The 12,921-nt window shown below is 38.9% G+C and overlaps 1 protein-coding gene across 2 annotated transcripts in view; it reads left to right on the top strand.

The window, feature by feature from the left end:
• Window positions 1–12,512, top strand: part of SLC25A14 (solute carrier family 25 member 14) — a 40,049-nt gene extending 27,537 nt beyond the window's left edge. For both annotated transcript variants that reach the window (XM_057719098.1, XM_057719099.1), the window contains exons 7-10: window positions 2,154–2,278; window positions 3,069–3,204; window positions 10,996–11,076; window positions 12,061–12,512. In XM_057719098.1, the coding sequence (XP_057575081.1) occupies window positions 2,154–2,278; window positions 3,069–3,204; window positions 10,996–11,076; window positions 12,061–12,102 (384 nt within the window). In that variant the 3' untranslated portion in view covers window positions 12,103–12,512. The remainder of the gene's footprint in view (window positions 1–2,153; window positions 2,279–3,068; window positions 3,205–10,995; window positions 11,077–12,060) is intronic.
• Window positions 12,513–12,921: the final 409 nt, after the last annotated feature.

Genomic DNA, 12,921 nt, shown 5'->3' with positions numbered 1-12,921 from the left:
TAACATGGGTATTGGAAACATTTCACTATCTTCCTAACTCCATTGTAAGAAATAATAGCAGGAGTACAATAATAAAGAGTAACTGGCACTTACTCAGAGTTGGAGAGACAGTAGAGTGGTGAACTGGAGAGCACTTGCCCTGTTCACTGCTGTCATGTGCCACGTGAGTCCAGTGTGGCCAAATTTTCTGGGCTTTCAAGAGAAGTTGGAAATTTGCATTCCTGTGTGAAGTATCCATTCCTGTGGTTTTGTTTTTGTTTTTGTTTTATGTTGACAGCTAATTCAGCCTCCTAAGAAACACTGTGTAGGTGACACAAAACATGTGTGTGACCTGAATTCAGCCCGTGGGGCCTTACTGTTCACCAAAGTAGTCTTCGAGGCCATTTTCTAACAGAGTTGAGCAGGTGGAAGGGTCAGAGAGGAAGGTCCTACTGGGCAAGCCAGCCTGATCAGCAGAATCAAACAGCTGCTGATAGCACAGCTACATCACTTCCATTTTATAAATTGAGTTTGGGAATTGAGAAATGATTGAACTCTTTAATTATAACAGGTATCCCAGAAAGCAGTTGTTCCACATGGTATGTTATTTTCAGTTTTTTAAAATGATATTTAAACACAATCATCAAAGTAAAACATTCCTTGTGAACATTTTTTACAAAAATTCGGCATGTGTGTGTATACCTTTTCCCTTATAGTTAGAATAATTTTAGAATAACACTATGAGTAATTTTATGTCTTGCCTTCTTTAGCATTATAGGCATTTTCTTGTGTCATTCTTATTCTTCAAAAACGTGACTTTTAATGCTCTTGCAGCCCTGTGCTGTAATGTGAGCTGTGATAGGAATACTGTACTAGTGAGTGAAAAGCTGGTAGTGTTACCAGAGCAGGACTTGTAAGGAGGTACTCCTTTGCCTTGGCCTTCTCCCTAGCTGCATCATATCTTTGCTGTCATCCTAGTGTGTCCTTTCTGCACATCTTAAATTCTGTGAATTAAACTTGAAAGCTCTCTTCTCCCTACTGACTTTTGCTTCATGGTTTTATTTTTAATAACTCTTTATTGAGATAATTCATATACCATAAACATTTGCCATCTTAAAGTGTACGGTTTAATGTTTTTTGGATATCCACAAACTTAGTGGTGATGACCACTGTTTAGAACATTTTCATCACCACAGAAAGAAACTATTACCCATTAATAGTCACTTCCCACGACCTCCAACCCTCTCAGACCTAGACAACCGCTCGCTAATCTACTATCTCTATAGATTGACCAATTCTGGCATTTCATGTAAATAGAATTATACAATATGTGGCATTTATGACTGGCTTCTTTAGTTACATTTCATCTATGTTTTAGCATTTATCAGTACTTCATTTCTTTTTATGGCTGAATAATAATTCCATTGTATGTATATGCCACATTTTGCTTATCCCTGCCATCAGTTAATAAGCATTTGGGTTGTTTGTACTTTTTGTCTATTATGAATAATGCTGTTATGAACATTCATGTACAAGTTTTTGCATACATATGTGTAATTCTCTTGGGTATGCATCTAGATGTGAAATTGCTGGGTCATATAGTAATTCTATGTTTAACTTTTTGAGGAATTGCCAGTGTTCATCACAGTGGCTGCACTCTATGGTATTCCCACCAGCAGTATATAAGTATATATCTTCTTTGGGGAAATGTCTATGTAGATCTTTTGCCCATTTTTTAATTGGGTTGTTTGTCTTTTTATTGTGGAGTTGTAAGAGTTCCTTATTTTGGATACTAGTCCATATATAATATATGATATGTGCTAGTCCAGAAATATAATTTGCAAATATTTTCTCCCATTGTGTGGGTCATCTTTTCACTTTCTTGATAGTATCCTTTGAATCACAAAAATGTTTAATTGTGATGAAGTCCCATTTATCTATTTTTCTTTCATTGCTTGTGCTTTGGCTGTCATATCAATGATTTTATTTTTAGTAAGTGAATTGGGAATTTATAAATGTTCCAGTATTAGCCATTGATTTGAAGGAGTGACCCCTATATGTCAGACTTGGATTTTTTCTGTTATTTTTAAATTCCTGATCTATTTTGTTCACTTTTAGACTTATGACACTACCAGAGTATTTCCTTGGTGTCTCATATCACTTATGTTTTGTAGGGTGTTGTCCCAACTGCTCAGAGGGCTGCCATTGTTGTGGGAGTAGAGCTACCAGTCTATGATATTACAAAGAAGCACTTAATATTGTCAGGGGTGATGGGAGACACTATCTTAACTCACTTTGTGTAAGTATGATAAGTTGTACTCATTCCATATTTTCAGTACTTTAAGCACAAAAAGCATCTTTCACTGAAGTCCTCATGTAGAATTGATAATGGGTACATGTGGTCCAAATACCTTTTTCTGTCTCATCACCAGAACGTCAAGCCTTCTGATACACGTACAGAGATTCCATATGCTATGGGCACTTTGGTATTGGGGGCAGTGTCTAATACAGATGCCTATCACACGTCTGTAGGATTTGCATTTGTTCGTACACAGCGTCTGTATCTAATAGACTCATCTGTTATTTACTTTGGTTAATTTTGGATCAGAAAGCAAATTTTTTCAATGAGAAACAGAATAAAAAGGTAAAATATTATAGGGCCTGTGAAACGAAACCACAGTTTTGGGCTGAAAACTATTGCTAATTTCATCCTGCATTTTCTTCATCTTGCAACTTTTATATTTTACTACTCAAATGCATTTGGCATATGATGCTGTGGTTTGAAAAATTGACATAACTAATAGATGATGCATAATACTTCCTGCTTAGGGAACTTGCTAGACTTATAAACTGTCCCCTTTAAAAAAAAAAGGCTATCTGGGTTTTAGATTGAAAAGTGAAGGGGGAGAACTTTTTAATAATGTAAGGATTAGTAAAGATTTCCTTTCTCTTTGGATTGTAATGAGAGGGCAAGTGCCAGGTTTTATCTGATGAGTCTGACTCGTACATTTATGTTTGGCCTAATTTCTGCTTAAGCGGGCAGAGGTGGAAGTGGGGCAATCTATCTTCTTAAAGTTTTTAATCTTTAGTTCCAGCTTTACATGTGGCTTGGCTGGGGCTCTGGCTTCCAATCCAGTTGATGTGGTTCGAACTCGCATGATGAATCAGAGGGCAATTGTGGGACACGTGGACCTCTACAAGGGCACTTTGGATGGTATTTTAAAGGTACGCACACTGTGAACTTGGATTGTATTTTTAATTTTCTTTGATGTCTCAGACCTTCTTGGAGTCCTTATTCTTAGTTGCTGCATTTCATTCTGAAGATGGAAGAATCATTATGTCTGTTTTTAGTAGCCTCTCAGAGTAATTCCCAGGTAGGAAAGCTGTCTGCTTGGCAATCTGCTGATACACAGTGGTGCTTAATATTATTACTCCAATTTGAATACTTAGGACTGCAGGATACTTTTATCAATAGCATCATGTTGAGTTACTGATAGAAAGGACTTATATCCCACATTTGCCCATTTCAGACAAGGCAGAGATGCTGTAATAGAAAATCTGGTACTTGGTTTCCATTCAGCATTGTGCTATTGTTCACAGTTTGGCTTTGAAATTTTTGGCTATGTTATGTTTGTAGGAAGCTGAATATCATACACGTATTATGTATTATATAATCGCTAGTGATAATACTTTTATAAATAACAAATTTGGAGCTAAAATATGATGTTGTCATATGGTTTCTCAGTTTAGTTAACAACTATTATCTGTCAGGCACCATTTTAGTAGGTACAGGGAAATTACAGTGTACTACATGTATGCAAACAGATAATCAACACATCTTGTTAAGTGATAAACTCAGGGGTCCATGGGAGGAAATTTTAGCCCAATTTGGAAGTTTGGGATAGGTTTTCTATAGATGGGAGCATCTTAAGTAATAATAACTCACATCTGTTGAGTGCTTTACTGTGTTATCGGGGACTGACCTAATGAGATTTACATGTATTCATTCATTTAATCCTCCCCATTACAACATACTGAAGTGCTCAGAGATTAACCAACCTGCCCAAGGTTTCACAGCTAGTAAGTGGGAAAGCTGGGATTTCAACTCAGACCATTGCCTTCAACCCAACATTCTTTACACTATGGTGCCTTCCACATGCTGGTGGCTGAGGGTTAGTTAGGTTATAAAGGATATTGAATGCTATGCTGAGATGCTTGGACTTATTTTTTTACTCGATAAGGAGCTATTGAAAGATTTTAATTAGGTCAGATTTACATTTTAAACAGATCACACTGGCTTTGTGGAGACAGTTGTTCTCAATTTTAGGTGCACATTGGAATCACCTGGGGAACATTCACAGCTTCTGTGCCCACCTTAGACCAATGACCACAGAATGTCTTGTGTAGGAGCCAGGTTGTCAGTATTTTCAAAACTCCTCAGGTGATTGCAATGTTCACCCAAGGTTGAAAACCATTGATCTAAGGGGATAAGCCTGGAACAGTAGTTCTTAAAACTTTAACATGCATCTGAACCACCTGGAAGGCCTATTAAAATGCAGATGGCTAGGCCCCATCGCCAGATTCTGACTCAATAAGTTTGGAGTAGAACCTGGGAATTTGCATTTCTAACCAGTTCCCAGGCAATACTGATGCTGCTATTCTGGGACCACACTTTGAGAACCACTGACCTAGAGATAGGGAAACTGATTAGAAGGCTCTTACAGTAGTCTGAGCAAGAGGTGATGAGAGCATGAACTTGAGCATGAATAGTGGGGATAGAGTTGAGAATAATTTAGTTGATAAAGTCAACAGGATTTGATTGACTTGGTGTGGAGAGGTGTGGGAGAAAGAAGGCGTCAAAGATGACTTCCCAGTTTTTGGTCTTGGTGTCCATGTGGTGACATTCATTCACAGAGGCATTACAGGAAGAGGAGCAGGTTTTATGGGAGACATCACAGTTTTGGATATTTAGTTTGAGGTGCGTGAGGAACATCCAGTGAATATATTTGGATATCTTAGTCTTACCTTGGGGGAGAGTTCAAGGGTATAGATAAGAACCCGGGGAAGCAGTAATGTACAGGTGTTACATAACTGCAGAGGGGGAGGCCAAGGAGAGCAGGTAGAGGAGTTCATAACATTTTTGCTTTCCTAGTGCACTGGAGTATTATACAGCTCCTTCCATTCATTAATAGTGATTCACAGAAGCAGTGATTCTCATACTCTGGGGAGTGGAGTTTGGCAAAGGACTCCCTTTCTATTTCTGACATGCTCACCCTTCCACTTGACAGTCACTAGTATAGAGAGAAGAATGGGGCCAAGGAAAGAACTCTGGGGAAATACCAATTTTTAAGGGCTTGGCAGATGAGGAACCCAGGAGAGACACCAAAAGATAACAGTTCAGGGAATTCCCTGGCTGTCCAGTGGTTAGGACTCCGTGCTTTCACTGCCTAGGGCGTGGGTTCAAACCCCTGTTGAGGAACTAAAATCCCACAAGCTGTGTGGTACAGCCAAAAAAATAAAAGAGAGAGAGAGAGAGACAGACAGACAGAAGATAAAAAAAAAAAAAAGACAACAGTTCAAAAGATATGGGGAAACTTACAAGAGAGTAGAGTCATAGAAGCCAAGGGAGTAATGAGCTTCAAGAAGGGATGAGTAGTTATTTCATGCTGAATGGAATAGAGAGATCCAGCATAAGGACTGCAAAGTGTCTGTAGAATTTAAGATTTTCTAGAGGAGGTTTGCTGGATTGGTGTTTGGAAAAGCCAGATTCATGTGCATTGAAGAGTGTGTTTAATCATTCATTCATCCATTACAAAAATGTTTAAGTGTCTTCTGTGCTAGGTACTATTCTAGGTTGGGGAACAAAAAAGTCCCGGCCTTCATGACATTTTAATTCTAATAGGAAGAGACAGATAAACACATAGGAAGTGAGGATAAATAGACAAGTGTAAAATACTCTTTCAAGAAGGTTGGCTAAGAGGAGATAGAGGATATAGTAATATAGTAATAGCGTTTATTGAATGCTTATTGTGTAGCACACACTAGAGTATATCCTTTAACTCCTAGCAACGCTATAGAGTAGATAATACCTTTGCCATTTTATACAGGAGAGACCTCAGGTTCAGAGTAGCTAGGTATTTACCCAAGATTATCCACCTAATAAGTGGTAGATCTTGGGTTTAAATCAGGGTTTGTTTGATTCCAAAGTTTATACTTGCAACCACTATGCCGTATGGTACTGTCAGAAACATATTTTCATGTTGACAGTAACCTTTAAGTACTTACATTTACTCACTCATTCACTTACTTGCTATTAAAATTCTTTAAAACAATTTTGCTCTGTATTGTCATCATACTTTTTAATTTTATCTATAAAAGCGACAAAACACTTTGGTGAATGCAATTACACATTCCCCTCTGAGAAAGACATGAGCAGCTGCAAATCTCATCCTGTTACCTGTATCTTAAAACCCTTGAATGGCTTCTCATTGACACAAGGTTCCATATGATTTGACCCCATTTTGCCTCTACAGCCTTATTTTGCTGCCTTTATTCTGTGTTCCAGACATACTGAACAAGTTCTAGTACTAGACTTTCTTTCATTCCCAGGTTTTCACCCATGCCATATACTTTGTTAGATGGCTCACTCCTACTCATTCTTCAGATTGCGTTATTTTTCATGAAGGCCTTCTGTGACCGTTAAACTGTGTATGTGTACATAGTTTTATGTACTTGCTCTGCCATAGCATTTACTGTATTTTAGAAAACATCTTTTTTGATGTTTTTTAACTTCATAAAATTCATAAAATTTACCTATTCAGAGTGGCTTCTGTTATATTCACAGATATATGCAACCATCATCACCACAGTCAATTTTAGAACATTTTCATGACCTCAAAAAGAAACCCTGTGCCCTTTAGCTATTACCCCCCTATCTTCCCAGCCCTAAGATACCATTAATGTACTTTTACCTCTGTAGATTTGTCTATTTTGGATATCTTATTTAAATGGAATCATACAATGTGTGAGCTTTTTGACTGGCTCATTTCACTTATACTGTTTCAAGGTTCATCCATGCTGTAGCATGTATCAGTACAGGCATACCTCAGAGGTATGCTTCCAGACCACTGCAATAAAGCCAATGTTGCAGTAAAGCGAGTCACATGAACTTTTTGGTTTCCCAGTGAATGTAAAAATTATGTTTACACTATTCAGTAGTCTATGAAGTGTGCAGTAGTATTGTCTTAAGAAAACAATGTACATACCTTGATTTGCTAAAAAATGTTAACCATCATCTGAGCCTTCAGTGAGTCATCTCTTTGCAATAGTAACATCAAAGATCACCGATCACAGATCACCATAACAAATATAATATAATGAAAAAGTTTGAAATATGACGAGAATTACCAAAAGTCAGAGAGATACAAAATGAGCAAATGCTGTTGGAAAAATGGTGCTAATAGACTTGCTCCACGCAGGGTTGCCACAAACCTTCAATTTGTCAAAAATCCACTATCTGCAAAGTGTAGTAAAGTGAAGTGCAATAAAACGATGCCTGCCTGTACTTTGTTCCTTTTTATGATTGGGTAATATTCTGTTGTATGGCTGTATCACATTTGTTACATTTTATTGTACAGTTGACCCTTGAGCAATACGAGTTTGAACTGCATGGGTCCACTTATATGCAGATTTTTTTCAATAGTAAATACTGCAGTACTACACGACTGTGGTTGGTTGAATTTGTGAATTCGGAGGGCTGACGATAAGTTGTATGAGGACTTTTGACTGCATGGAGGGTCGGTGCCCCTAAACAAGTGCATTGTTCAAGAGTCAATTGTAGTTGCTTTTAATGTCTGTCTGCCTAGTAGATTGTAAGTTCCATGAAGGCAGGGCCATACACATCTTATTTATTACTTTATCCACAACAAATTATTTATTGAATGAATGTGTAACTTCATGAAGTAGCATCTTGTCTCTGTGTATCTACAGAAGTTCTTGTTTGTTTCCACTTGATTGCCTCAAGCCAAAAAGTGTGCATCCTAGTTCTAATGTTTGGAAGAAGTTGGTCCCTGTTTAGAACTCTACAAGGATTCATATGGCTCATGAGAATGTTAGAGGCTGTGTGTGTGTGTGTGTGTGTGTATAAAAGCTTGTGTGTTCATTTATTCAACAAATGTTTATTCAGATACTTAGTGGAGACTTTACGGTGCTAGGATAGAATGGTGAAGAAGACCAACACGGTCCCTGCTCTCCTGGAGATTACATTCTAGTTGAGGGAGACAAACAATGAACACACAGATAGTAAACAGCATAATTTCATTACTGCAAATCTTGTGGGTTTTTTTTTTTTTTTTTTGGCCACGCCGTGGAGCATGTGGGATCTTAGTTCCCATACCAGGGATCAAACCCGTGCCCCCTGCATTGGGAGCATGGAGTCTTAACCACTGGACTACCAGGGAAGTCCAATAAACAGGGACCTGAGAGATACAACCCAACCCCATCACCTCTCACCTGGAATAAGCTTCCTATCTGGTCTATAATCTCCACCTAGAAGCCAAAGCAATCTTTTAAAATTATAAATCAGATAGTGTCACTTTCCTGTTCAAAGCTCTCCAATGAATTCCCAGTGGATTTCATTCTAACTGCAAATTTTCTTCGATGACCTACATGATTTAGCCCCTGCCTCGCTCTCCATTTTATTTCCTACTACTTTTTCCTTCATTCATCACATGCAACCACACCAGCCTTGTTTTTAACCCTTGAACATGTCCAGCTCATTCCCAACTCAGGGCTTTTGTATCCGCTCCCTCTTTCTGAAGTGCTTTTCTCTCATATTCTCGTGGCCACCTTCTCATCATTCAGACCTCTGCTCAAATGTCACCTCCTCACAGCCTTTCCCTGCCCATCCTAGCTGAAGTAGTTCCCCACCACTATCACCAAGTCACTATCTCATTATGCTGTGTTAGTTTTTTAGTAGTATTTACTTTTATCTGAAATTATACTGTTGTGCCAGTTTTTGCTGTACAACAAAGTGAATCAGCTGTATTTATACATATATCCCCATATCCCCTCCCTCCCGCAACTCCCTCCCACACTCCCTATCCTGGCCCTCTGAGTCATCACCCATCATCCAGTTGATCTCCCTGTGTTATGCAGCAACTTCCCACTAGCTATCTATTTTACATTTGGTAGTGTATATATGTCATTGTTACTCTCTCATTTTGTCCCAGCTTCCCCTTCACCCCCACCCATGTCCTCAAGTCTATTCTCTACATCTTTATTCTTGCCCTGTCACTGGGTCCATCAGTACCATTTTTTTAGGCTCCATATATATGTTAGCATACGGTATTTGTTTTTCTCTTTCTGGCTTACTTCACTCTATATGACAGACTCTATGTCCATCCATCTCACTACAAATATCTCAATTTCATTCCTCTTTATGGCTGAGGAATATTCCATTGTATATATGTGCCACATCTTCTTTATCCATTCATCTGTTGATGGGCATTTAGGTTGCTTCCATGTCCTGGCTATTGTAAATAGTGCTACAATGAACATTGTGGTACATGTTTCTTTTTGGATTATGGTTTTCTCTGGGTATATGCCCAGTAGTGGGATTGCTGGGCCATATGGTAGTTCCATTTTTAGTTTTTTAAAGAAACTCCGAACTGTTTTCCATAGTAGCTGTACCAATTTACATTCCCACCAACAGTGCAGGAGGGTTCCCTTTTCTCCACACCCTCTCCAACATTTATTGTTTCTAGATTTTTTGGTGATGGCCTACTTAATAGATATTTGCGCATTAAACAGGAACTGTTTTTGTTGGCTGAATTCAACACACATCATCAATTTATGACTTTTGGTATGCATTATTTGTCATTTAATTCTAATAACCACTCAGTTGGCATATGTAGGAAGGACCTCCATTGTCTAAAACAGAAAACTCAAACTCAAAGCATTTTACATTGTTCATCTAATCCTCCAGTCATTCACATGTGGTCAGCCACGTATGTGGCATTACATACACTGAATTTACAATGATGAAACAGATTCAGAGAAGGACAGTGACTTACCTAACTCCCTATTCCCCTACCCTGCTTTAGTTTTCTTATTTAGTACTTATCATTTCTGAATATAATATATATCAATTTATGTATTCGTTTTTCAGCTCCACTAGAGTATGCATTCTATGAGGGCAGGGAATGTATGTTATCTGTGGCTGTATAACAAATTACTCCAAAACTTGGTGCCTTAATACAACATACACTTATTATCTCACAGTTTCTGTGGGCCAGGAATTCAGAAGCAGCTTAGCTGAGTGATTTCAGCTTAGGCTCTCTCATGAGGTCATAGTCCAGATGTCAGCTAGAGCTATAATCATCTGAAGGCTTGACCGGGGCTGGGACATCTGCTTCAAAGATCACTCGTGGTTGTCAGCAGGAAGGCTTTGTTCCTCTCTGGCTGTTGGTTGGAGGGCTTAGTTTCTCACCACATGGGACTCTTTTCATGACATGGCAGCTGGCTTCCATCAGAATAAATGATCCAAGAGAGAACAAGGCAAAACCTTATTATATACAGAATGACTTTTATAGCATAGCACTGGAGGTGACATACGTTCGCTACTGCCATACTCTATTGGTGACACAGACCGATCCTGATGTGTTGTGGGAGGGACTGCACAAGGGTGTGAATAACTGGAGTTGGCCTTCATGTGGGACCATCTTGGAGGCTGGCTACCACAGACACTTTCTGTCTTGTTTACTACTGTTACTCTTATCCCAGCATGGAGAAGAGTACCTTGCATATTGTAGGTGCTTGGTAAATATTTGTTGAATGAATGGGTGGATGGATTTAGAATATGTAAGAATTCAAAATGTGTGTCTTTAGAAAGAAGACCACTCATGGATCCTAAGTTGTTGGGGAGGAGCATGGAAGATGAGTACTACAATAAAAATAATTGTCAGATGTAAAGTGTAAGGAGAATTCACTCTTATTTTTTTTATGTCTTTCCCTCAGATGTGGAAGCATGAGGGCTTTTTTGCACTCTATAAAGGATTTTGGCCAAACTGGCTTCGACTTGGACCCTGGAACATCATTGTATCCTTTCAGAACATGAGTATGAAAGCAGATGCTTCAAGCCTCCAGGTAATTCTACGCTATAGGAAAGAAATTTTGATTACTGAAGCCTTTAGGCAAGTGAGAATCTACTCAAGCATTCTAATGGTGACCATTGTGGGTGGAACTAAGTACAGAAATGGCTTTCAGTTGGAGTCTAATACAAACTAAAGGGATTAGAAAAGAAATGCCAAAGTTTCTTTTCCTCTTTAAAACAAATAATAACAACAACAAACACAGCCAAATCTGGAAGGGGCTAGGAAGTTTTGGGAAACCCTGCTAGAAGATATCAACAGGAAGGTCCGTGCTGAGGTAGTCCATATTCCCTACTCCTAAGTGTAGGACAAAAATAGCTGGGGAAATAATAAGACAGAAAACACTCATGGAGCAAAGGAATCCAGAGCCAAGCAGGGCTCTTTCTTCATGGGTGACTCTCCTTCCTTTAGCTGTGTTTGAGTGCCTCCTATGTGCAAAGCCATGAGTTAGTGTGTGTGGTGGTGTTTGTATAGTGGTGAGCACTTCAGGGTTGAAAAGTAATTCCCTGCCCTTGTGGAGTCTATAGGTTGAGGGAGATAGTAACTCCTTCCCTCCTTGGGATTGCTCTGATCACCTGTCTGTAACAGTTACTCTAGCATTGAATTACATGTTGTTGGTGTTCTTAGACACGTGCGCGTGCGTGTGTGTGTATGTGTGTGTGTGTATGGCCTGTTTGCCTCTGAAGAATATAAGTGTGATAGACTTTTAATATGTTTACATTGCAAAATGCCAACTATCAAAATGGGCACATGGTGGGCACTCAGCGCATGCTTGATTTGCCAGATGTTGTTTTAAAAAAGACTTTTAAGTGATTGCAACTTAGAATAGCACAGATTAAGTACCTCAGTTTAAGAGAATGCAATGCACAATTCCAGAACTGGGTTTGGCTTTCAGTATCACCCCAGTGATCTTCCATGACTTACTCTTCAGTTCTTTATTACATACGAGCAGCTCAAGAGGCTTCAAATCTAAGGACTGAATTATATGTGAGCCAAGCCCTGCCAACCTTTCTACTCTTTTTTTCCCTTTTTCTGTGTTCTAATGTATTTTGACAAAGTTGTAAGTGTTTACTGAACCATTGGTCTTCCAAGGCCCTCCTGATGGAAGAATGATAGGATGGTTCAAAATTGCTCATGTGTTTGTGTTGCCATGTGAACTTTTCCCTGAGAGGAAGTATTAACATTGAGACTCTGGCCCCAGGTTGGTATCTTCTGTGAAGATGGATACTGATGGATGATACTCAAAATGGCCTTCTCTTCAAATGTGGGTTAAATGTAGTTTGTTAGCCCCAGACTTGGGCTAGAGCAGAAGGCATAGGCCAGGGCAGTTACTGCTATGTATGTTACAGACCTCAGTTCTCATTAAAGTATTTATTGGCAGAATCACTTTGGCTTTGTCTTCATTTACCGTTTTCTGATTTGCTAACACTTTATGTTATATTCTCCGGAAAGCGACAAAGAGAAGGTGACTATGAAATTGAGTTGGGACTCTTAAAGGACATTTATGGGACTAGACTAAGTACATTTGCTTTCCCACTGCCATTCATTGTCATAATGCCACTCACTTGTAAGCATCAGACAAGTGGTTCTATCCTAAAGAATGAATAAACAAACAAGGGGCTCAATTGGAAGTTTCCACAGATAAAATGCTGAAAGAGGCTTAAAATAGAAACCTGCGTCCAGGGTTCTAATTGTCTTACAGGCAAAAAGTTCTGGCTACTTTCTTGTATCAGAATAGTGCCTACCACATTGTGGGCACTCAAATATTTGTGAAATGAGTAGAAGTTCTTCA

This window comes from Hippopotamus amphibius, chromosome X, assembly GCF_030028045.1.
Source record: "Hippopotamus amphibius kiboko isolate mHipAmp2 chromosome X, mHipAmp2.hap2, whole genome shotgun sequence".
Lineage (NCBI taxonomy): Eukaryota > Metazoa > Chordata > Mammalia > Artiodactyla > Hippopotamidae > Hippopotamus > Hippopotamus amphibius.
The sequence above is the reverse complement of the archived record's forward strand: the minus strand, read 5'-3'. Positions and strand labels throughout refer to the sequence as shown.